This window comes from Stegostoma tigrinum, chromosome 15 (genome assembly GCF_030684315.1).
Source record: "Stegostoma tigrinum isolate sSteTig4 chromosome 15, sSteTig4.hap1, whole genome shotgun sequence".
Lineage (NCBI taxonomy): Eukaryota > Metazoa > Chordata > Chondrichthyes > Orectolobiformes > Stegostomatidae > Stegostoma > Stegostoma tigrinum.
In genome coordinates, this window is record NC_081368.1 from 36,374,949 (window position 1) to 36,402,152 (window position 27,204).

The 27,204-nt window shown below is 40.9% G+C and overlaps 1 protein-coding gene across 4 annotated transcripts in view; it reads left to right on the forward strand.

Annotated features, from left to right (window-relative positions):
• The first annotated feature begins 989 nt into the window (after positions 1-989).
• The window catches only part of efnb1 (ephrin-B1), a 210,056-nt gene continuing 183,841 nt past the window's right edge, over positions 990-27,204 (forward strand). For 2 of the 4 annotated variants that reach the window (XM_048544214.2, XM_048544217.2), the window contains exon 1: positions 990-1,621. In XM_048544214.2, coding sequence (XP_048400171.1) covers positions 1,503-1,621 — 119 coding nt within the window. In that variant the 5' untranslated portion in view covers positions 990-1,502. Of the gene's footprint in view, positions 1,622-2,735; positions 2,960-17,045; positions 17,088-27,204 lie in introns of those variants that run through there. The other 2 variants (XM_048544215.2, XM_048544216.2) reach the window with 2 other exon arrangements.

The following is a 27,204-nucleotide window of genomic DNA, read 5'->3' on the forward strand; positions in this document are numbered from 1 at the left end:
CACAGGCCGGCTGAGATATCATTTTCAATGCACTAATCAATCACCAAACTCAGCACAAAGCAGGCCTTAAACCAAGGACTTACTGGTCTGACAAGCTCAGCAACACCACTCTTAGAACAGCTGAGCTTTGGGTGATTTATAACATTGTTGGTTCCATCTTATGACCAGAGCTTACACCACCAGTACTCAAAACGAATTCATGTCAACTCACTATTTAGAGTAGTGACTTGTCCCAGTTTGCGTTAGATTTTGAATCTACTTGAGTGCCTTTATTTATTTTGTTAGGAAGCATGCTCAGTTAGAGAGAAAAAAATACTTTCGATGTAGTTCCCAATCATGTTCTTGTTTGTAGTGTACTGCGCTACTTAGAGAATCAGCGGCGGCTCGGTTCCCTTTTTTTCCATCAGCCCTTATGTGCTGGGGTCCCAATCGGATTTCATTTCATCGGTTTTTAGGGATGGTTCGCCGAGCTCACTCTGAGCTTTCGCTGATGAAGAAATCTCGCACCCAGAAGCTAACTTGGCGGGTCGATCTCTCTCCCCCATGTCTATCGAAGCTCGGATTTCAAACCATACGCTATTTCCACGTTAAAATGCACATACCTATGTTATTTTCTCTGCTGGAACCTGGTAATCTCTCAATCTGTAAAACATTAACTTAAAATATGCATTGTGAGGGGAGGAGAACACGAGAGTATTTAACGAAACTTATTACAGTTGGAAGATGAACGAATAATTACAATACAGTGAAACGACGGCTTCCCAGTGATTATAAATTACTGATTTGAGTTTGTAGCTTGTAACACTGTTGGTAGATTGGGCAGCATCCCACGTTTGAAAGTTTCCTGTCGATTTGGACAATGTTTCAATTTGGCTTTAAGAACACTGCATGAGGACCCCTTTCGGCTGGGGTTTGATTGGTTGAGAGGCGCGCAGGGCGCCGGTGATTGGTTACAGGGTGAGTGGTGTCTGCAGCGTGCCTGAGAGGCGGGACAAGGAGGTAGGGGCAGGTTAGGTGGGCAGTGAGCGACGAACGACTCGAGAGAGAGGCAGCAACGCGAGTTCCCGGCAGCGGAATCTTAGCGAGCGGGCAAGCCCGAAAATACAGCGACGGTGCACATGGACATCCTGTAGCTCGCACTGATCTGAGTCCCCCTCCCAAGACAGCGGGAGACACAGGAGCAGCGCTGAGAGCACAGGCTCGCGGAAACCACAGGAGTTCAGAGACGAAGAGTGTGCAGCTTTACCCGGGAGTGATCAGAAAAGGGGGAGAAAAGGTCCCCCCCCCCCACACACACACTCCCCAAGAGAGGGATACATTCCTGTGGACAAGGAGACATTCTTGCCTTACGTAAAGAGACAGAAAACGGATACGATTCTGAGAGGGATATAACACTTACGCTATACTCAAGGATACAATCCAAAAACACTGTATCGAGAGAGTGAGAAATCCGCTAATTTCTCGGAGATCACCTTCTGACTTGTGTTACCTCAGCCTGGAGAATGGCTAAATGGGACTCGCTCTGGAAATATTACTGGGGAGTTATATTCGCGCTGTGCAGGACTGTTCTGCCGTTAGCCAAGAGTTTAGACACTGTCGCTTGGCATTCCCAAAACACCAAGTAAGTTTTTGTTTTGTCTTTAAGCACACTGAATTCCATTAGATAGATAACTGGAAGTGGGCCGGAACGCGGTTGCTAAGAACCTTTGCCTGGTTTCCATGTCTTTTGTGAATGGAGGCGGCGCCCAGGTGCCGGACTGTGTCCCGCTGCTGAGACTTAGTGTAGGCGCAAGTCTGCAAGTTCAGGTCCGGCGCAGGCAAACGTGCAATCCCCGCTTTACCCCCGGCCACGCCAGACCCGATCACGGCTTTCGGAGGTCGTTCCGTCCCGCTGCTTGTGAAGTTCGAGTTGAATCTGAAACCCGAGTGGATGTGTGAATCTCGCTCTTTGTTCTGCTGGGGTGGGGAGAGAGCAGTTTATTCGCAACACACGCCCCCCCCTCCCCTCCGAGAACCTCACCTTCCACATTCCCAAGGCGCTGAGATAATAAAATATCTAAAAGTGGGGCCGCTTTGACCTTTTTCTTTACAGAAACGCTGTTGCATTTCTGCGCCGAGAGCGAAGAGAAAGTGTGGTTGCAATTCTGAATACAAAATCACAGTTGCATGTTTCTCGTGGCGTTGCTTTCGTTGTAGTGGAGTTTGCTAATGTGAGGTGTTAGGGAGCTGAATCAAGGTTCAGTTAGCTCTCAATCTCTAGTGTGTCCAGTGTTGCCTCCCCCGCCCTCCCTCCCCAGCTTCAACCGATTCCGAGTGTTAAACCTCGGAATGTAATACAAGTGCGCACTTGACAAGGTCGTTTGGAGTTAGTTGCAAACACCCTTTTTGCAAACCGTTGATGGATTGTTCCTCTGTCCCGACACTGTCGAGTTTTGGCAAGTTCGGTCTCGGAAGCCGATTCACGCAGCTACTCCCTCACCCGGCCCTCATTATTTTTAAAAAACAAACATACCTTTCTCCGTGCAGGAGCGACGGGGAACGACATTACACCCTCGTGGAGACTGGAAAAAATTGGTGGCAGCAAACCCAGTATGTTTCAGGGACACCGCATAGCAGGTCAAAATTAATATCAGAATTGGTGTCCAAACAGCGTTCGATTTAAATCAAAACAACAATGGAATTTATTGCAGGTTGTGAAAGTGGTTTGAAATTGACCAGGGCTGGCGCGTTCTCATCAGTTTCACAAAGAAGCACAGCGATGATGAAGCTCCCCGATTTCCCTGCACACCCCGGTCGGTCTCATTTGTTCCGCCGCTCCATCGCTTTCCTGTTTCGGCAGAGGTGTTGCACTTTTTTTTCCCATGAATCCAGTTATTCTCTTCGTTGATGGGTATTCATTTGCGAATCACCCAGGGCCCACTAACCCACAGACCCTGGAATGGGAAAGGCCGCTGAAAAGGTACGTAGGAGTTCGGCGATGTCCATCCGTGCACCAATATTGTAACTCAGGTGGAAGACTGAAAGTCAGGAGTAAGACCTCTAAAACCCACTAAACATTCCTAATGTAATTCTGTAATTCACGAGTACAGTGCACTTAACGTACAGTTCAATGCAACCCATATCATACTGTATATTACATTGTACAATGTATTACCACATCCAGTAGAAAAAAATTGTGCGTTGTCGTGCAAAAAGGTACTGTACATTCAAGACAGTCGAATGTATGTGCTTCCTTTATGGTGCAAACGTTGCTGGATTACAATGCCATAACACCTAGACTTATGATTTGATATGGTCAGGGTGTGTCTGTACTGTAATTTATGATGCTACTGTATATTATGCCTGTTGCAAATTGAGAGCGGAAGTAGACAAATAATTTTGCACGGTGTGAGAGCTTACTTGGAAACTGGTCGATATTTATACTATTACTACGTGAGGCACCATTTGCCGATAATGCTGTGGTTCTTCAATTTGTAAAGTCCCGGGTAGAATGAAAATGTAAGTCTAGAATGGACACCAGCAATAAGAAAAGCTTCGATTATTTTTTATTCGTTTAATATTGGAGGAAATAAATGGATTAAACACCCTCACACTCTGACTTCATGAAGACCACTGTTCAATGAATACATTGCCCCTTTGCATCACAAAGATGAAATTGAAAGAATTGGGCTAGAGTGAAGGAAAACACTACTGATTAATCCTCACGTCTGAGACAAGGAATCTGACCACCACTTTCAGAAGTCTACAGCCAGATATTTGATAAAAATTCTCCTTTTAGTTTAGAATTCAGCCAAAAACTTGTGAAAGATCAATCTTCCGGCACAAGTTGTATTTGTTAGGACATTTCGAAGTTATTGGAGATCAATTCACTTTGTTCACTCTCTTTCCTGCTCAGCCTTTTTCTGTCTCCTTCGCAACCCATGTTCATACCAGCAATTTGCATACATCTGTTTGAGATGCCATTTTTAAAAATTTTAATTTATTTCACGGTTGCAAGGTTCGGTGTTTGCAATGCGAGTGGGTGAGATTTGCTTTCTAATCCACAATGCGTCTCCCCATTTTTCCGGACTTGATGACAGAGTATTGAGCTAGTCTCTCCAGCAGGTGGCGGGATGCAACTATTCAAATATTGGACAATGTTGTACCTGCCCCTCCCCCTACGGTCCACTTAATTCTCCCCCTCGGTGAACTTCAGCGAAATTGAACAGATAAGTTGAGGTTGAGAAACAAGACTGTGCCATATTGTGCATTATCCCGGTTCCCCACGAAGAGCTTTTGAAAGTTATTCAATTGAACCAAACAGGTTGGCAATCCAAGCACTGAACATGCTTTATCATATTTTTCTTTGTTCTGATTTGATTTCATGTCCTTGGTTTTTCACTATCTTCCAATTACAGTAATTGCAGATTGATAGTCTTATGGAACTGCCCTGCTATGTTTGCTAGTTCAGAGGAATGGAAGTACAAAGGAGCTAGTCTGCATGTTTAGCTTGAGGAATGAGAAGTATTTAATCTAGTAGATTCCTACTATTTTTCTTTTATAAGAGCCTGAAATATTCTTGATTCTCAGCCACAATTGGAAGGAGGTCTAGAAGTTGTTTGCAATCTTTTAATCTAAACTTTCTGTTGCTAATTATCAGTGTCTTTTGAAAATTTCATTTGGATAACTGCATTGCCTCCATTTTCATCTTAACATTTAATATTTATTTAATTAGCAATACTCAACTCATTCATTCACTTCTGCACACTGTGATAAACTTGGGGAAATTGAAAAACAGACTGCAAAAGCTTGTTTAGGTATGTAAGATGGAAAGATTATCAAAAAACAAATATAGACCCACTATATACACTAGCAGGTAAACTCATATTGGGGAATTAGGAAATTGCAGTCATACCAAACAGATATTTTCCCCAGACATTTGCCTTGTCAGAGGGTCCTTCCCTTATAGCAAATGTAGAAAAAGATCCTAAGTTTCACCCCCAAATAGTGACTTGTTTTCGGAAGATAGGTTGGATAAGTTGGGCTTTTTTCTATGAGTTTACAATGTGGGCAGACTTGATTGAGCTGTATAAAATCCTGAAAGGATTTGACAAGGTGAACATGGAAAGGATATTACTTCTTACTGGTCAGCCCAGAACTGTAGGGCACTGTTTAAAAATAGGGGTTATGCTTATGGGATTACGGATCAGGAGAAATATTTTCTGAGTTGTACAACTTTGGAACTCTCTGCCTCAGGGCAACGAATGATTCTGGAATGTTTTTAAGACTGAGATGGATAAGTTCTTGAGGAAGGGGCATCAAATGCTATTGGGAATAGGTGCAAATGTCGAATTCGAAACATTTCAGCCTGATCATATTGAGCGGTTGAAGGGCCGAATGGTTTATATCTGCCTCTATTTTGTATGTTCATATTTCCCATTTTTGTGGGGCAGATTTGGAGTCAGTTTGGGATTCACACATACCCATGTTAGAGAGGCAGCTGGCTGTTTAAGTCATCAGCTTTACCCACTTCTGCATCACCTTGGTCAGGTAGATGTCTTAAATCCAATGTATGCAGAATAAATGCGGGAAGAGCAGATTTACAACTTGTGGATATATTAGGACAGTCAGGATGCCCTTTTGGAGAGGTATATCATCACTTTGGATCTGGTTCTGTGACGATGTTTGTAGAGTTATGCCTCCCTCTAGGGGAGCTAAAGGACCATTTGAGAGAGGTAAGACACGCTTTTAGATTGTTAATAGTAAGCATGCTAATGCACGAAAAGTGCATTGCATCATTGGGATTATCATGCCGCAAAAAACTGTTGAAGTTGCCAAATGTTGTTCATAAAGATAAACAGAGATTCAAAAAACAGCCACAGTAGGTTTTCCTGTGTACCTATTTACATCAGACATGATGGGATTTGAGCTACAAACACATAATGCTGTAGAAACTCATCAGGTTTGGCTGCAGCTGTGGTGACTATACTATGGCCTTAAGTGACTTATTTTGTCCTGGTTTTTATTTAACGAAGAGACATTCAGACAGGTATGACCAACGAATAAAGTAAGCAACTTGGGCTTGGGCTTTTTTTAATGTTGGAGCAATAGAAGCAGCATTTGGAGTCAGGCTCCCACAGAACAAGAGCTTTAGTTTTTGGGCTGTGTCTGTTACAGCTAAAAGCTTGGGTCCCCTTTCTGCTGCTAGAATCGCATGTGAGATGATCTGTTTTCCTGACTGTGCCTTTGCCAAGGATCTGTTTATGGGATGATACCATCCTGGAACAGTTGCTGTTTAGTAGTAAAATAAACGATTATTCTGTTAAGTTTTTCATGTAGTGTTAACGTTATATCAATTCTTCTTTCTTTCATCCCTGTTGCAACTGGGTGTAAGAATGAAGTATATTTTGCTGAAAGCCAAGTAATGTGACCAATCAAATTACATCTGGAAGACAGCATCTTACATTTGCCTTTAAATAAGATAAAACACAGGGTCTAAGCTAATTCCTATATGTATAGTTGCATGGACTTTGGCCTGATACTTAACAAAAGTTAAAGTTTCAAGTCAGGGATGACTTTTCTTCAGAACTGGCAGTTAGTGTGGCATAGCCAATATAAATGGCCCTGGATTGAATGATGTGGAGGGATTAGGTATATAAGGGTTGGTTCGAGAGGCATAGGGTGGAGTGGGACTTGGAGAGTTTATGGGGGAGAAGTGTGAGGGCTGGAGTTAAAGTTTTTTTTAATTGCAGTCCAGTGCTGGGAAATTGAGAAAAATGTCATGCTAAGCCTACATATACAATTAGTAGTATTCACTCTTATTCCAGAATCACCAGAGTACCTGCCATCCCAGAATGAAAATCCCACCTTCTGGAATACTTTTCCTTGGTCTATTTTCTAGAGCTAGGTAACATTTTGTGTCTGCAACTCTGACCCAGTGAACATCTGGTCCATTTGTTTTTCTGAACTGAAGAGGATATGGAAAATATTCTAGAAATACTAAAGATCCAAGGAAAGGCAAGAATGATGATAGGAAAGGAATTAGTGTTAGCAAAAAAACCTGGAGAAATTATGGAATTGAAAGTTGTAAATTCTCTCTGCCTACCTACAAATGTTGAAGTGGGTGGCTGTGGACGGAGTGGATATCTTGGTGGTCAACTTCCCTGAATTGATAGGTTCTTGAATGGTTTCTGCAGCTTGAGAGGTCACAAATGTAATCACTGTTTCAGAAAAGAAAGTGAGAGAAAAAAGAAGATTACAAACATTTTAACCTGACACCAGTAATTGGAGAAATGCCATAATCTAAAAAAGGCCCTCGACTTCTCAATTTTTGGATGGACTCGATGTATTTTCTGAACTTGTTGTTGATACAAAGATAGGCAAGGAAGTTGTAAATAGGATATAAGGAGGCGGCAAAGGGATATAGATAGTTTAAATTAATGAGCAAAGTTCTGGCAAATAGAATATCGTGTGGGAAAACATGGAATTGTCCATTTTGGTGGAAAATATATATAAAAGAAAACACATGTACTGCAATAGGTTAAAAGACGGACACAGCAAGTAGAGAAGGGCCACTCTGCTGAAATATTAACTCTGATTTGTCTCCTAAGGTACTGCCAGACCTGGTGAGCTTCTCCAGCAATATCTGTTTTTGTTTCTGATTAATAGCATCTGCAGTTTGTTCTATTTTTATTTAACATCCCGACAAATCTGCAGTCCAGTCACATCTTTCTGATAATATGGCGACCAGAACTGTGCACAGTACCTAACCATTGCTCAATAAAGTTGCAAGTAGAATTCCTTGCTCCTATATTCTGCACTCTGGCTAATGAAGACATGCATCTCGTATGCTGCCTTCACCACCCTGTCTACCTGTGTTGACACCTTCAGGGAGCTTGGATTGTACATCAAAATTCCTTTATTCCTCGTGATCTACCATTCATTGTGTAAATCCTTCCCTTATCAGACTTCTCAAAATGCAACATTTTACTCTTATCAGGATTAAATTCGATGCTTTGTCTAATTTACCAGCTGATGAATATCAAACTGAAGTCTGAGACCATCCTCCTCTCTTAGAACACCACCACACATTTTTGTGCCATCTGCAAACTTGCTCAGTCGACCTCCTACATTCACATCCAACTTGTTAACGTACATAACGTTGATGGAGGTGAATTGCATGGGATTAAGTATAGAATGCTTTACAGATATTGAGCCAGATAAGGAAGGATAATGCAGTGTGATTATAGTAAGGGAACATATTGAACAAAGCTATTACATTACACAGCTGCAATCATATTTCAGGGATACAAAACCAAAACAAAGTTGTAATCACTGTCAGCTTTCTAATGCTACTTCAGAGCTAAGGTCTTAATGAGCAACTACTATATGAAATAACCAATCCATCCAGGTTGGGATAGTTATGGAGGGTGCTGTACCTCAGCACTGATCTCTTATACCGAAGACAAGGAGTGAAATTAGGCTGGCTGTGTAGTTTCTGGACGATCAGCATTCATGTAGCAGCCTAAAAACTTTTCTACTCTGCAGTATGGCGTAATGTCAGGATGCCTGATTAGAATGGAACGGTTGAAAGATTACTTCTGTTTTTGTGAGATGCGGGCAACTTGGCAAAGCTAGCATTGGTCACTCATTCCTGATTGTTTTCCTCTCATTAATGAGAGTGTGGAGTTGCATGTAGACCAGACCGCACAATCTAGCAAATTTCTTTTCTTAAAGGGTAGTAGTGAATCAGGTGGATTTTTATTCAGAAGACTAACATTATATTCCACACTTACTTATTGAATTTAAATTTTGCAAGATGCTGTTATGAATTTGGACCCGGATCCCCAGAGCTTGAGCTGTTTCATTAATGGTGACATTACCATGAGACTGTTGGATCAGATGCAGAAAGATGCAAAGAGTGAAAGTTCTGGTTTTACCTGAGTTGCAAGCCAAAAAAATGATGAAGGAAATTTCACATTAATATTTTAAAGGAGCCTTACGACAAAATTAATCAAATGGCCTCCAGATTTTCTTCAAGTATCACTTTTTTTTATCCTGTCAGAAAATCCTATCAATTTTGAACACCTGCCTTCTTTCGTTGAATGACATTGTAAATTTAAAGCACTCAATTTCAAACAAAATTGAAGTGTAAGGTTCCTTTAATTGGCTGATTGGTTATATTTGATTAGATTTGAGATGTTCAGGATCTAGGTTACACTTCACCCAAAGGGTTTTTAAAGGTATAATCACTTTGATACTGAGGCCAGTCTTATTCTTTGAGTGAAGGTGCAAGATCACACAATAGCTTTGTTCAGCATCACAGGGGCACCTCTACTCCCCTTATAGTTTTTAAAATGTATAATAATCAATTAGAATGGCTTGGATTTTTGTTAAATGGTATAACATAAAGCAATATTACCATGTCTTTGTTATGATCATTACTGTTCTGACCTTTCATCTTTTGTTCCTTATAATTACAAAGGCATTGTCTTTATGCGCACTCATGGATAATGTTAATTCAATCCGCCCAGTGTTGAAACAAAAAAATAGTCATGTGAACGTCCTAATCTGATCACAATTTTATATAGTGAGTATTTGAGCCAAAATGGACCTGGAAAGTCTTGCGTTCCATCCTCTGTCTGTTGGTGGTATTAGCTAGTTAGTGGTAGAGTCAAAACAAGTGGCCTCAGTCCCTCTGGATCAGTGGGGGGGGGGGAAGCAGCTTCTAATTGCTGTTCAGAACTCTCAGATTTTTTTGCATGGGACAAAGATAGGATAGGCTTGACATTGTTGGCACCTCTAGTTCGAAATCCTCTGACATTTTTTTGTAGCTCTTGACCACTGGCCTCTTTGAAAGTGCATCAAAATTAGGGGGTCATTGGTGCCTTCTGGGCAGCACGCAGAAAATTAGTGCGTCCAAGGAAAAAAATATTTAAGTAAGATAAAAGCAAAATACATTATTTTTAATTTTTGTTTGAGTTTCAACAAAAAGTGCTGAACAATTGAGACTTGCTTCGCATATACTCCTGTCACTAATGCAATTTGAGTAGCAATCCATAACTTTTTTTAAGCAATGCTTAAAAGCACTCATTTGAAGATGAGTGAACAGAAATGTAGAATAAAAATGGAAAGAACTACAGATGCTGTAAATCAGAAACAAAAACAGGAGTTGCTGGAAAAGCTCAGCAGGTCTGGCTACATCTGTGAAGAAAAATCAGAGAGTTAACATTTCCAGTCTGGTATCTCTTCGTCAGAGCAGAGATGATGGAACAATCAAAAAGATAATATCTCAATGTGCACAGCAGTTTATCAATCATAAATTAGACAGGCTTTCATTACATTCTATGAATTACAGTGACGATTACGTAAGCAAATACACATCTGTACTGCATCATCAACAACAATGAGATGAATGAATGTGTCTGTTTTTGTGCTGCTTTGGATGAGAATCTGCTGTAAGAATAAGGGAGCTGAATTTAGTAATGCAGACATCAGCTCCTGGATGCTAATCTTTCAGAACCTAAACTGAAACTGGACAATACAAATGCAGATTTTTGAGTAGTGTCTTAGGAATTTGGAAGTCCTCTGAAGCATTCAGCCAAGCCCTTGATTTAAGTTGCCTTCAAATGCATTAGTTATTGGGAACAGAGACAGAAATTGCTGGAAAAACTCAGCAGGTCCAGGAGCATGCGGAGAGAAATCAGAGTTAACATTTCTGATGCAGTGACCTTTCTTCATAACTGAAGGATCACTGGATCCAAAATGCTAACTGTGCTTTCTCTCCACGTGCTGCCAGATCTGAATTTTTCCAAATATTTCTGTATTTGTTTCTGATTTCCAGCATCTGTAGCTTTTTCAGTTTTTCTCTAATTATTGACCTCTGCTCAAGTACAGTGATTGGATGGGTAAAGGAACAAAATGATAAATATGATCTTGATCTGAACCTGTTGTAAGTGACTAGCCCACTGTCATTTCTCAGAAGATCAAAGGAACAAGAACCAAAAAAAGATACAAGAGTAAACTTGTTTAGAGAATATCTCATTTAATTAAAAGTTTGTAAATTCCATGTTAGGCTCCTGTTTACATCTCCCACCCTGTTCACATGTATAGTTTATGCAGGAGGTCGTTATATTGTACACAAGGTGTGGTTATGAATATGTGTTAGGGTTTGCAGATCATTTCAGATATGTATTTTTAACTCCAGAAATACAGTCCTGTTACTTCATTTCTTTTAGTGGTGGATTTCTTTGGATTATATCTGGTTGCACTGTAATAATGCTTGGGAAGAGGTGTGCATATGTTTCTTCTAAGGTGGTTTGAGGTATTGCAGTAAATTTGTGCTTGCAAATTAAAGCTGATGTTAGCCCCAGTGGCTCAGTTACTAAATGCATCATATAAAATGTCCAGGGTAGGAAACTGCCAGGTTTAACAATCAGTGTGTGTACTATGTTAGTTAATTGGAAGCAGAGCGCAGTGTCACTAGAACTATTATGATTGTCCCCAACATTATGGGATAAGAAAGGATAAAATCCAACATTCTGAATGTGGTCCAGAGGCCCCTGCTGGAAATCAAATAATTAAAAGTTGGATGTTGGTCTTCGATGTAGAAAGCCACCTAACATTCATTGTTGGTCATGTATGAGCAATATCCCCATTTGCATGAGGTAGTAGGGGGATAAATGTGCTTGCTTAACTGTATTGTAGCACACAATAGTTAGCAACTTCAAGAGAGGAATGGAGATTTCTTTACAATGTGCCCTTTAAACACTACAATTGTTCTGTTACAATAATTTAATTGCTTTTCAAAAAAAACTAATGTCTAAGCAAAAATGTATTTCCTCATTCACTGGGTTTTAGAACATAGAACATAGAACATAGAATATTACAGCACAGTACAGGCCCTTCGGCCTTCGATGTTGTGCCGACCTCTCATACCGATCTCAAGCCCATCTAACCTACACTATACCATGTACGTCCATATGCTTGTCCAATGACGACTTAAATGTATCTAAAGTTGGTGAATCTACTACCGTTGCAGGCAAAGCGTTCCATTCCCTTACTACTCTCTGAGTAAAGAAACTACCTCTGACATCTGTCCTATATCTTTCACCTCTCAATTTAAAGCTATGCCCCCTCGTGCTCGCCGTCACCATCCTAGGAAAAAGGCTCTCCCTATCCACCCTACCTAACCCTCTGATTATTTTATATGTTTCAATTAAGTCACCTCTCAACCTTCTTCTCTCTAATGAAAACAGCCTCAAGTCCCTCAGCCTTTCCTTGTAATACCTTCCCTCCATACCAGGCAACATCCTAGTAAATCTCCTCTGCACCCTTTCCAAAGTTTCCACATCCTTCTTATAATGCGGTGACTAGAACTGTACACAATACTCCAAATGCAGCCGCACCAGAGTTTTGTACAGCTTCACCATAACCTCTTGGTTCCGGAACTCGATCCTTCTATTAATAAAAGCTAAAACACTCTATGCCTTCTTAACAACCCTGTCAACCTGGGTGGCAACTTTCAAGGATCTGTGTACATGGACACCACTGCTAAGAATCTTACCATTAGCCCTGTATTTTGCCTTCGTGAGTGATCTGAGAAAATCAGTAGTTTGTTCTTGGTCTCAAAAGTAAGAAAAACACGCCACGCCCTATGATATCCTGTGTTTTTTCTGTTGTTCCATTTGCCACCTCACTGGTATGTTTGCCAAGAAATTCTTTGTACAGCACAGGTAAAAAGAAAATTTTACCAAACTGTTGTCCCATGGCCCTCTTAACTGATCATTTAACAGTTCAGCAGTCCACTGCAAAAAAAAATCAACTAATTTAATATAGAAGTGATTAGAGTTGCAAAGTGTGTTTTGGTCTCCAGGTGAAGATTGGGAATGGAATATATTTCATGGTGCTGAGTATTAATTGTTAGATAATTAGAACAGAATATTTTTACTTATCTCATGAGCTTCTATTTAAATACTGTGCTTAAATCAGGAACACTCAACATGCAAATGAATGGTGCATGTATGTAATCCAGCATTAGTTTGGAGTTCTGTTTGGACTGTGGAACATGGTAATGTGTAGCTGACCACAACAAGACTGTGATAAATTCTCTATTATTACATTTAAAGTTAAATTGCACCATTAAACAATTAGTGCCATTTATTTTTATTTTGATCCGTGCTCTGCTTTTTAGTTTGTTTCAGTGATGTAACTGCAGCTCGGTCCTGTAGCCCAGAAATAAATTTAAAGCCAATACAGTTATTTTGAGCTTGTTGTAGCGTTCTTTGTAATTCAAAACTGTTAAGGAAATGAATTAAGTTAATTCGATTAAATTTTGTATTATTATTATTTAGTAGTATTTTTAGCCTCTGCTGCAAACCATATCTTCTGTCTGAAGCTGACTGCATTGTACAGGTTGTCTAAGAGTTATATTTTTAGATATTAGTTGTCAAGAGAACATCCCTAAAACTCATGTTTGAATTGATATAAAAACTTGCAGAAGTAGCTTTGCTTATAAATTGGCAAAGTAGGGAATTTATTATTGGAAATCCTGATTTAATATTCCTTAGTTGAAAGTTATCTAACATCAATTTATTTTGTATGAACCATCTTCTTATTAGTGAGGGCCCCCTTTTGAGGGAGTACTTATGGTGTTAATGTATTTGGGCTTCACTGGTCTGCACAAAAACAAAACACTTATTGGAGTAGTGGAGTGTTTGTAAATGCTGCTACAACATCTTTTCAGTATTGTCTAGATTTGCTGACCTTAGTTCCCCAGATATTGTTGCCTATTCTATTTTAAGGTGAAGCAAGAGCTGCTTGTAGTTATTTCAATGTATAGATAAGTATAAGAATAACTGAATTTATTTGTATAGATAATTTAGAAATACGTGTTATGAGTGACAGAACAGATGATGTGTTGGCTGCATCATGTAGGAGCTCCTGAATGCCAGTGTGATCAAAGACAAACACATCTGTAGCAGTTTTGGCTCAGAGTTAATGAGCTGAAGGCTAGACTGCAGGCATTATGACACTTCGGGGAGTGAGAATGTTATTTGCCAAGTGGTTACACCTCTTGGGTTAGGGTCTTCTAATTTGGTCAGTGGTCAGGCGAAAGGGGTGTGTGACTGGAAGTGAGGCAATTATTGGAGATTTTGGGTGGGAACCTCAGACTTCGCAATTGTCCAAAAACAGTCCAGTTGTTTCTGGCTCTTTTAGCCTGTTTTGCTGAGAGTGAGGGCAGGTGGATGAGATTACTGACAATGTTACTGTGCTAAAGGAAGCCATTCAATTGGAGGGAGCAAAAGAGAATGTAATGGTAATAGGGAATAGTATAGTGAAGGGTATAGATTCTTTTTCTATGTCACCAAGAAGGTGAATCTAGAAGGTTTTTCCAGTGGGAAAGTTTCAGGTCATCTGCTGTAGAGCTGTACAGAAACTTGGAATGGCTGGGAGAGGATCTTGTTGTCATGGCCAGAGAGTCATACAGCTCAGAAATAGACCCTTCAGCCCAACCAGTCCATGCTGACCATAATCCCAATCTAACGTAGTCCCATCTGCCTGGCCCATATGCCTCCAAACATTTCCTGTTCATGTACTTATCCAAATCTGTTGTAATTGTACCACATCCACCACTTCCTCAGGAGATTCATTCCACACGCAAACCACCCTCTGTGTAAAACAAAAACTGCCCTTTGGTGTCTTTTTAAAATCTCTCTCCTCTCACCTTAAAAATGTGCTGCCTAGTCTTGAAACTCCCCATCCTAGGGAAAAGACAACTGCCATTAACTCTATCCATAGCCCTCATGATTTATAAACTTTTAAACGGTCACCTCTCAACTTCCGACACTTCAGTAAAAAAAAAGTCCAGCTTTTCTTCATAACTCAAATCTTTCACACCCGGCAACATCTTGGTAAATTTCTTCTGAACCCTCTCCAACATAATAGCCTTCCTATAACTGGGCGACCAGAATTGGACACAGTATTTCCAGATGAGGCCTCACCATGAAGAAAGCAGCAGCATTGGTAGGTTAAGGAAAGAGTAATATGAGGAGCTCGGCACCAAACTGAAGAGCATATCCCCAAAAGTAATAATCTCTGGATAGTTGGATAATCAGTGTGGGACAAGTGGTTTTTGGGGTTCTGGTATCAGTACTGGAGAAGTCGAAAGGCCTTTAAACTAAACAATGGATAGGTTATTATTGATTCATAGAACCCCAACAGTGTGGAAAGAGGCTGTTCTGCCCATTAGTTCACATCAATCCTCAAGACCATCCCACCCAGACCAACAAGTCCCCACCCTATTCCCCTAACAGTGCATTTACCAAGGCTAACCCATCTAGCCTGCGTGCCCCTGGACACTACAATTTTGCATGGCCAATCCATGTAGGCTGCACGTCTTTGAACTGTGGGAGAAAGTCCACGTAGACACGGGGAGAACTTGCAAACTCCACATGGACAGTCACCAAATTGAACCCAGGTCCCCAGTGCTGTGAGACAGCAGTGCTAACCAGTAAATCACTGTGCTGCCTTTAGCAAGTGTTTAGAGGGATTCTACTCAAGTAACTGTGTTACAACATTTGTCATGCCACCTTGAATTGTTCCTATTCTCACCAAAGACGAACCTTGTCGCAATAGTATTCCATACCAGAAGCATTGTCACTTATGAGTATTTGAGGTGAGACTATAAGTCCATTGTGACATTTCAAACGAGAGGAACTCCTGTTTTTCTTTTTTAAAAAATGGGAAGAACTTGCTACCTTTATTCTCCCTACACCCCCCCGTGGAATTTGGTTCTTGTGTTTATGCTTCAGTCTACTATTCTACACCCTAACTGATGTGTCCAGACAAACCAAGTATCCTTTCCTTAGAGACTAGGGTGATGGTGCTATTAGTATTCCTAGGACTTATTTTGCTTATGGTCAATTAATTTCTTTAAACCAATTATTGGGTCATAATTTTGATTTTGAATTTTAAGCTATAGTCTAAGTACTTTTATGAAATGCAATGTGCTTGAGTGTTATGCCACTCTGTGCTACAGTGCTAAGGTATACCTGAATCCATAGTCGTTTGTTCAGATCTACTTGTCTAGGAGCTCCCACAAGTGACAACAGGGTGAATTGGTAATTGTTATCTGAACTACCCATCCTCTTCCCTCCCCCACCACCCCCCACCATGCCAGGCCACAATGATTTGTTTTTTAATAAAACAGTGATGGATCTGGTAGTTTTGGATATGTTTTTCACATATAAATTATAGCTTTTCAGTTTATATTCCCTTTGTAGTGGAGTGGTTCCTTTGATGTCACTGGATTCTGTTGCTTTGAAGATAAAGGCAGCATCATGTGATGCAAGTCATCACAGCCAGAGTGTAGGCTTGTCTGTGCAGCACAGGGCACTTGACAGCCCACCATTGGTTATTTTTTCTACAGTGAATTTGTTAAAATCACAGCTTAAAATCTGACGCTACTCCCTTTCTCCTGAAATAGTTGACTTTGGCTGGATTCCATGGGCACCATTATATGTTACTGAAGTGTTGAGATTTCAAGTGTAAGCCTGTAGTGCTATTTTACCACAGGGCACAGGGGAGCCAGGTGCCACACATGGGTACATTCTTGTTCTCACTTGATGTTTAGGGTGAGTCGCTTGATATTTAAGGTGGTTAGCACTGGAGCCTTGATTGATTTTTAAATTTGCTCACTCTAACCCAGGAGGATTGAGGTCAAACGTCCCAGCCCAAGCTTTGGTCTGGTCCAGATTACCTAATTCAGTGCAGACTAAACATCAAACATTGGATCTTCTAGTCTTTGTTACTTAGTAGCACAATAAGTGATGTATTTAACCAGATAATTCTTTCTTATAAGTATTTAGACTGAGTGAATATTTGGAGGGCATCCATTTCTGCTCTTAGCTCTTCAGCTCGTCAAGCTGCTGCATTATTGTAACACGTGTAATTGCTATCCCACCAGTCACCATTTTGATACAGAAGGCAGACATCCAAAAAATGACAAGCATAGTCCACCACCTGCTGTGTTTGGAATTAACACAAGAAATTTTGATGTGAGATAATCCTATGGGAGCATTTGCTTTTCCCTCCCAGGATTTATTACTGTAAGTAATTTCTGCTTGTTCAGCGTGGGAAGGAGTACTCCTTGTGCAGGCAATCCGTGTTTTTCAGTATGAATATGGTTGTTCATTCTGAGTAGAATGCTTACTCTGTGAGACCAAACAGAGTTGCTGTTCAGAATTAATCCATGTAACTGAATTGACTTGTTCAGCAAGGAAATGGTAACTCAGTAATTGTATAGAACTGAAGTTACTGCAGGGAGAGTTACTCTCATTACTGAGTCAGAGATCCGTTTAGGCAGCATTGTAAGGATTATTGACTGTAACTAGATGGAATAAATCAGTAGGATGAGGGTTACTATTGCAATAGACTGATTTACTATTTATTCAGCAGCACATGGGTTGCTCACTGCCTAACTGGATGATGTTGCTGTTTATTCAGCAGGATAAGGATTAAGGAACTAATCACAGTGTTCATTGTGTAATTATATTTTTCTAGGAGTAGGTATAACATATTGTAGGCTTTCTTGAATAACCCTTTTCATCACTGATTATTTGATATTCAACTAAATGTGGCGAACAGGTCATTGACAGACCTTTCATTCATACCACATGAGTTTTAGAAAGAGATATCAGACAATACTTTTGATATTTTTTAACAGCATGGTTGGATTACTGAAATTAATTGTCAAGAATGTCAGTTATATTATTCTCTTCTGACAACTAAGTCAGCCAGCTGTAGAAAGAGATTTTTTGGGATTATTTTGAAATCCAGTTGTATTTTCTTTTTAGGTTTTAGTTTTCTCCCAAGTTTTCTGACTTTATTTTAGAGTATTTATCAGACTAACAGGTGTTGACTGTTTTCACCTATGAGCACAGATTGGTGAGTGTTAAGGATATTTGAGTGTGAATTCTATCACAGTCAAACCTTATCCCATTCCCTCCTGAGAGTGAAAGCTGTGCAGTAGCCATCAGTAGACACTGGATTATGATCTGAAGAAAAAAGCTTGCATTCATGCCACTTGTTACTATCCAATAGCCACAAAGCATTTTGAGATGACAAAGTAATTTTGAAGTAATGTAGGAAATGAACTTGCACTCAGAAAAAATGTCAGTTGGCATTTTGATATTGACCAGACAACCTGCTTCTGTGATATGGATTGAGAGATAAATATTGGCTGGGGGAAAAAAGGGGCAAAACTCACCTATTCCTCTTTGAAATAACACAATGGGAGGTTTGTAGGCCACCTGAAAAGGCAGATAAGTTTTGTTATAATGTCTCATCAAAAAGATTACCTTCAACCATGCAGCACCTCTTCATCATTGCACTGGAGAGTCAACATTGTGTTTTTTTCTTTTTGGGGCCCAGGTTCTGGAGTGAGACTTGAATCTAAAGCTTCCTGACCCACGGTGAAAACTTGTTGGTGTTTTTCTAACATCTCCTTATAGAGTAAGAACTGAAACCAGTGTACTAAAGCTCAATATCTGCTAATTCAGTACAGCTAAACTTAGAAGTACAGTGACTTATATGGCTAGTTTCAATGCAAGGTACTTCTGCCTTTTGAGCTGTTGAGTGATGCTGTTTATTTTTATTAATATGTAGATTTTAATAAACATATTAGCTATTGATCAGTCAGATTTGTGACTGAGAAAATGTGTGGTTGCTAACATTTGACAGCCAGCTGTTTTGGCAGAACTTAATGCTGGGAGGCCCTCCTGCAGGACATGTATACCATGAGCTTCCCTGTGTTAGTGGCTGTGCGGTTTCATATGAAAGCAGCTTTTCAAAGTGGCTATAAATGTTGTTATTCGATGCTTTGGGGCAAATTTTCCACCAGTTTTCCTTTTGAAGCTGCTTTTTATTTCAGTCTTCTATTACTGGCTCTCCTCTTTTGGTTGATGTTAGCCAATAGAAGAAAAAAACTTTTTATAGCCAACTGGAATAGCTCTCATTTGAACTACCATTTATAACAAACATGGAAGTGATTGTAAAATATATATTTATCATTGTGTCTTTTATTCAGTTGCCTGCTTGCCAAGATTCTGGATCTTGTTGCACTCAGTATCAGTTTCAGCATCAGCTTATGGCCAGCACTAATTTGATGTACAGAAATTATGTATCTACAGTGTCTTATGAAATATTCCTGGGGAATAGACTCATGAATATAAGTGCACATTGCATTTCTGCTTTGTGGATATGAGCTGATAATACTCAAAGGCATTATAAGTTTCAAAAATCTGGTTTTAATCATTTGAAATGTACAAAGTGACACTGGAGTGAACCAACAGAGCAGTGTTTCACTCACATTTGCCTGCACCGATGACAAATATTTGTGGTAACTGACAGAGAACCAGCTGGACCGCTTCACCATCGTGGCAATCATTCCATTCCAGAGAGAGGAGATCTTTAGAGGTGACAGAGAGACATTTATCTTTTTTGTCCTCATTGGATGAGAGGGTGCTGCTGTGGTTTGTGATGGAATTTGCCAGTATTCAGGATGACATCTTAAAAGAAAATAAAACATAAGCCTCGCCTCTTCACCTTTTGAGGCATGCATTTGACTTAGCCAGTGGTTTGGATTACATTGTGATAGTGTCATTAATTTGCTGCTGTGTTGGCAATCTGACATAGAGAGGCCATAAGATGACTAGGGGTGGGGGTGTTGGTGGGGGTTTGGGGGGGGGGGGTGGGGCAGTGTAGGGTGGAGAAAAATTCCCTGCTTTTGTTCTCTGAGACCTGAGCCGTAATGGTAGAACAAAGCAGAGGACTCTATATTTCGTATCATGTGTCCTTTTGTTTTTGGGGCTTTACTGGATATTGTTTCATCCTGCTGTTCTACCATTCTTACCTTTTTAAGAACAACAACTTGATTAAACCTTTTCATACTAGGAGGATGGGTCAACAGTGAGCACAAATAATAGAATCAGATCCATATTTCGATCAAACTGGGTATTTTGGATACTGGCTGAATAAAAGAACCATTAGCTCATAATTTTACAGCAACCTGATTATAACTAACTAACACGCTGGGGAAAACATCAGATAACGAGGTACAGATTAATCTTCAGAGGACTTATTATCCTAAACCAATTGATAACCTAATCACAATCCGCTCTTGTTTTTGATTATCTCAATTGTTGCTATTGTCCTTCAATTAATGCTGACTTGCAGTATTTATCTTCTGCCACCGCACTCTTAGCAGGAAGTCAGTGCTGTCCTTTCGGCTGTGAGGAAGGCCACTGGATCTGAAACATGCACCCTGATTTCTCTCCAGAGATGCTGCCAGACCAGCCGAGCTTTTCCAGCAATTTCTGTTTTGTTTCTGTTATTATCATCATTGTGCACCTGCAGAACCTAAAGTTTTGATTCTGCTTCTTCATCATCCCTACATTCTCTACTCTCTACTCTCTCTTCACTCCCCTGCTCCAAGCTGTTCAATGGGAATGGCACCAAGGGTTTTTTGAGTGCTTGTCTGGGTTAGTGGTTTTGTAATTCATTTTAGGGATGGTAGGCTGCTCCACTGAAGTATGATGTGATTACACAAGCCCTGTGACATCACTCTTGAGTGTCCCCTTTGCCTTGGAATAACAGAGTTTGAACTTTTAAATCCTGTCTTCTAGAACCTTCCCAACACAAAAGGTTAGAGGATAAATGATAAGTATATAGGTGGAATCTCAGAATGGCCTGAGTGATCATTGGCTGTGGAGCGATTTGTGATGAAATCCAGTGAGCTGCATCTTGATGTTAAGCTCATGTCTTTCTGTTATCTACGTAAGCAGGGCCTGGCTAGAAGTGTCTACTGACGTTGGCATCTGACATGTGACAACATAGAGTATTTCTGATTAATTTGCAGGATGTTGTGCTTGGCTGTGCTGGCAACTGTCATTGCAATGTTTCAGCAGAGACACTGTGTGCTTAGAAACACACCCAGGTCATTCAACAGACCAGGCTGCATCTCCAACTTCTTTGCTCACTGCCATAACACGCACGTACTCTGAGCCTACCTGGAAGTACTCAGCAACCCTGCCTGGCATTGCCTTTCCATTTTTCACTTTGCCCACTCAGCGAGAGAGACCAGGTTCATACTACTACTGTCATGCCATGCCATTTAGTGCAGACACAAAGCTTGGAAGCATGTCATCAAAGCCAGCAGTCCTCAGTAAAATCAAAGGAGGTATCCTTGGTTCGGGGGATTCCAGCACAGTTAGTTGAGGGCTACCTCCAATATCACTGCAAAACCTGTTTTAGGCTATCAGGTCAGGATCCACCAGAAGGGTGAGGAGCTGAATGACACATAATACATCACCTCTCCTGGGCCTTTCTGCCTTTATAGGCTGTTTTCCTCCTGGAATGAGAGCGAGTGTAGTGTTAAGGGAAATGAAAGTGGGTGGCTCAGCTCTTGGAGCAGATGCCGAGATTCAGTGAATAAACACACTCTGCTGTGTAGTGCGAATCACTTCATCAAACTTGTGTGATTTGCATTTAGCCAAAAACCCATAGGAATTAGCTGAAGGTGATACCTCGAGAAGAGGTGATATCATTTGGCGACCTTCAAGGCCAGCTAATTCTCCATAATCAAATAATATCTTCTTTAAGGCTCAGTATCTTTGTTCTTTTCAAAGTGGTAGGTAAATTTTCACCTCTAAAGCGACCAATACAGACCAGACCAAACCAGCAAGCTAAAACTACAAACTAAAACTAAAATTAGATTTAAATGAAAAAGCCTAATGGTTAAATGTTGGATCGTTTGATTGTGATTTGATCAAAAGTGAAGACCTACTGTTTGGGAGAATCAGGAAAGGAATGGTTAAAAATCACTACACCGATAATCTGATGGCTGACTGCCTTTGTTCTGTTCCCTGGGCTGTGTGACATTGAGCTCCTTTTGGTAATATTTAACTTTTTGAATATTGAATATCTGTTAAACTTCCAAATTTGTTTAATCAAGAATGAGTGAAATAATGGATTTACAACTAACTACAAATAACTAGCTTGAAGTGGTCCAGAAAAGCTACCACAGTTTTTGTCTATGTTAATTGATTTCTTTTTGTAAGGCTCACTTACCACAAGCAATTGAATCAGAGAAAAAAAGATCCAATTATGGTTCCTTTGCTATATCAAGCAACTTAAGGTGTTTTTGCACAATATAGGGAATGCAGCCAATGAAGGGAAGCTTAGTCATTTGCTTTACTGCAATTGTCTAAGCAAAGGCTGCACAAAGGTGCTTCATCAACTACTTCGTATGTAGGAGTTTCAGTTAGGTTGTATTAATTATCTTATGTGTGTGCATGTGTCTGAGGAGCATGTGTGTATGCTTGCAAAACTTTCCTGATCTTTAAACAATGGTGTAACTTTTCCATTTGATTTCTGCCTTCTGTTCTGAGTGGAAACCGATCTGGAATCTGTTCAGTATGGATTGTGGGAGTTATGGGCTTTGGAATAGTCAGTCGAAATAAACTGCATGAATTTATTTCCAGCCATTTAATTGCCATTTCTTTAAGGCTTGTGTGTTTCTGTAAAAAGGGTGAATATAACTGGAATGAAGAACTACACCAAATATAAAACATGAGGAGTTAAACTGTCTGCTGTTTTAGCCAGCTGCTTCCCAATAAGATCCATGAGAGTTCCAATGTCTACTCTGAAAATGAAGGGACTCTAATAGTGGCCAAAAGATAAAAAGGCTGTATGTGATTTGGAGCCAAATCCCTTGTAAGTATTGCTGATCCAGAGACCACATTGTGAATGGATAAGGGTGGATTATCTGGGCTGAATTGTAGGAATATAAAAATGCAGATACCTAGTCAGTACAACAGGGATTAATTTAGTTAGTGTGTAACTGCTGCCCTGCTGGAATATGAGACCATGATAGAGAGTCAAATGAATTGTTTGAGTTCCAGTGCTAATTTGAGTGCAAATGTGCAAGTACAGCATGAAAGAATTAATATGGCTTGTACGATGTTTGTGAGAGAGTCCATTCTTATAAGGGAGTAACAGTTCCCTGTAAAAGGATAAATGTGGCTAGTATGAAGGATTGGTGCTGACTGTCTGCCCCTCTTCTGCATTCATGTTCATGCCCAGGTGTCCCTGAAGAGGTGGCGCACAGTGCCCATCAAAGCTCTTGATGCCTTTGGAGAGTGGTGGGCACTGTGGGGGATACAATGCTTTATTTCCTCCTCTGATGCCATTTTGATTAAGTCCCTTCCCTCACTCCCTCTGCTCCGTCCACCTTCACATTTGACCGTTTGCATGGCACTTACATGGAAATATTAAATTGGCTACGCTGGTGTTTTTCCTGGCGGTGGTTGTTAGTTTTTTTTTAAAGTCAAGAAAAAAGTCAATGGTTTGGTGGTGGGAAAGTTGCTTACGTCTGTGTCATAACACTGAGTCCAAAAATGTATGAAGGATCGGGCGGGAGTTGAGTAGGAAGCAATCACAAGGGTTATGTATGGAATTTTTTACAATCTGTTAGGTTTAGAGATAGAAATGACAGATTTATTTGACTCTACGCCGGACGTCATTAACAAGCATGATCATTACATCTACTGCCATCTCCTTTGGAAGCCACAGCATAGAGAAGGAACAGCATGAATACTCCAGTTTGAGAGTGTTAACAGTAATTATTATTCATGACTGAGTTTTTTTTCCTGTGTGAATACTGCTGAAAAATCAATGCTTTCTTGTGAGTTTTAATTTTGTTTTCTTTTGAATTCTAGTTGGAAAATTTACAAGATTTTTTTCAGCTGGTTTTTACCATTTTTTTTCCACTTATCTGCCATCTCTCCCTATCCATTGTTTGCCAGTACAAGTTGGCACTTCCTTATTTTTGGTTTCCATTATATATTGAGAAACATTCATAATCCTCTGGGTAACCTTCCCATGTTTCAGTCATTATCTTTGTGTGACCCAATCTCTGTCTCACTTTTCATTTGGGTTGATCTTTGAAAGAAATTTGCAGGTTTTCTATTCTATTTAGATCCTGCAGAGTTGATTTTAATGAACGTCACTGTAATGTGGCATTTGGGAGCAGTATCATACAAATGGAGAGTGGGGGGTAAATATTGTACTTAATCAGATATGCATGTTTTTGTTCCTTGTTTCAAAGTGCTCCTCTGGACTTTACTAGCTACCTCTTTTGTTTTGATGGTTGATCACAAAGCCAATCTTTTCATAGCAAAATATTTCTTGTTTTGCTGACCACCTAATGTCTTACAATTAACAATGATGTTATTCATGGCATGAAAGACACGAGTCATGAATGTACTTGGACAAATAAGTTTGAGGATTAGGTTGTTAAGGATATGTAGAGATATTGGAAGACGTGAGGGCAGGTTTTCTAATTCTGGTTGGACATATTCTGGGAGATTTGATCATATCACTTGTATATTCATATGCTCCACCTGGGAAACAAACTTTTCCTTAATCTTCAATTTTTTTAATAACTGATGAGTGAAGTGTTTGGGAACAAAAAACTAAAGCAAAAGCAAAGTATTCCAGACACTGCAAATTTTAAATAAAAAAAGTGTTGGAAATACTCAGCAGGTCTGTTTTTGACTGCACACATACTAACAGACCTGATGAGTGTTTCTAGCACTTACATTTTGTTAAAGAAAAGCCCTGTGCTAAGTCCAAGTTGCATTGAGTTTTTTTTTGAAGGAAGTGTCACCTCAAAGTCTAGTTATGTCTTGGTAATATTGCTATATTAATTACTTACCACATCCCTATGATGTCTCTCTTGTCTGATTTCTGCCCTTATCTATCATGATTTATTCAAGGAACAACTCGACACTCAGCAGATATCCTGGAATTCACCAGCATGCCTTACATGGGTGCCATTCTTTAAAAGAACATCTTCCATCCAGACAAGCACAGTCAGTACAGAGTTGCCCTGCACAGGTGTGGACATTCCCCCTGTATGGCATGCATAGGGCAAGTCTGCCTGCCATTTTGTGGGCAGGATCTTGGAGGCTTTGTTTGATGGAATCACCGAGCAAAGGCTGTCTATCTTCACTGAGCCTACTTGACAGCTATGACAAGCTACTTGGTTTTACATTTGTGCTAAATTACCAGCAAGACAGCAGTGCAGTGAGCCTGGCATCTTTGGCTGTAGGGGCGGAGATGCTATGAGCATGTAGGTCAGTTCAAAGTGAGTGAGCACTGAGAGCAAGTAAAGAGCATGGAGATGCAGCCTGGCCTAAACCATGACCTGGATGACAAAGTGTGGAGCTGGATGAACATAGCAGGCCAAGCAGCATCTCAGGAGCACAAAAGCTGACGTTTCGGGCCTAGACCCTTCATCAGAGAGGGGGATGGGGAGAGGGAACTGGAATAAATAGGGAGCGAGGGGGAGGCGGACCGAAGATGGAGAGAAAAGAAGATAGGTAGAGAGGAGAGTATAGGTGAGGAGGTAGGTGTTGGTGAAGTGGATGAACTGTTCGAGCTCCTCTGGGGAGCAAGAGGCGGCGCCAATACAGTCATCAATGTAACGCAATGTAACCCCACCACACCCGGCATCTTCCCCTGCAACTGCAGGAAGTGCTAGACGTGCCCCCACACCTCCTCCCTCACCCTTATCTCAGGCCCCAAGATGACCTTCCATATCAAGCAGATGTTCACTTACACATCTGCCAATGTGGTATATTGTATCCATTGTACCCGGTGTGGCTTCCTCTACATTGGGGAAACCAAGCGGAGGCTTGGGGACTGCTTTGCAGAACACCTCAGCTCGGTTCGCAACAAACAACAGCACCTCCCAGTCGCGAATCATTTTAACTCCCCCTCCCATTCCTCAGACGGCATGTCCATCCTGGGCCTCCTGCAGTGCCACAATGATGCCACCCGAAGGTTGCAAGAACAGCAACTGATATTCCGGTTGGGAACCCTGCAGCCCAATGGTATCAATGTGGACTTCACAAGCTTCAAAATCTCCCCTTCCCCCACTGCATCCCAAAACCAGCCCAGTTCTGCCCCTCCCCCCACTGCATCACAAAACCAGCCCAGCTCATCCCCTCCCCCCACTGCATCCCAAAACCAGCCCAGCCTGTCTCTGCTTCCCTAACCTGTTCTTCCTCTCACCCATCCCTTCCTCCCACCTCAAGCCGCACCTCCATTTCCTACCTACCACCTCATCCCGTCTCCTTGACCTGTCCATCTTCCCTGGACTGACGTATCCCCTCCCTACCTCCTCACCTATACTCTCCTCTTTACCTATCTTCTTTTCTCTCCATCTTCGGTCCGCCTCCCCCTCTCTCCCTATTTATTCCAGTTCCCTCTCCCCATCCCCCTCTCTGATGAAGGCCTGAAACGTCAGCTTTTGTACTCCTGAGATGCTGCTTGGCCTGCTGTGTTCATCCACCTCCACACTTTGTTATCTTTGATTTTCCAGCATCTGCAGTTCCCATTATCACTAAACCATGACCTGGCTGTGTGTTCCTGAGCACACAGTATCCACGTGGTAGCATTTACGTTGATAGCTACTGGTGCAGCCTGAAGCCTGCAGTGAGTGAATCAGAGATGAGCCGTAGGAGTTCTTAGGGGCTGGCGCATATCTGATGCCAATGTCTGCGGATGAGAGATGTGTGGCCACTGCCCATGAAGCATGCTATGAGATTTTGGTGCCCAGTTTTCAACATGGAAGCCATTTGGAATGAGCAAAATCCGCCAAGTTTCCAATCTGGTTTCCTTGTGTTTTGTGGACATAGTTTTTTTTGGCGGGTTTGTTAAGATGGGATGCAGGATATCTAATGAAGTGTATTATGAAGTCGTAGAGGTATATAGCATGGAAACTTATTGTTTGGCTCAGCTTGACTATGCCAACTAGGGTTCCTGAACTGAACTAGTCCCATTTCCCTGTATTTGGCCCATATCCCACTGAAGCTTTACAATCAATGCACTTGTCCAAATGTCTTCTAAATGTTGTAATTGTGCCTACTTCTACCACTTCCCCAAGCCGCTCATTTCATACATACATCACCCTTTGTGTGAAACGTTGCTCCTCAGATCCCTTTTAAATATTTTCCCTTTCACCTTAAACCTGCGTCCTGTAGTTTTGGACTCCCCTCCCCTGTGGAAAAGATCCTGGCTATTCACCTTATCAATGCCCCTTATGAGTTTATAAACCTGTGTACGGTTATCTATCAGCCTCCTACATTCCAGGGACAATTG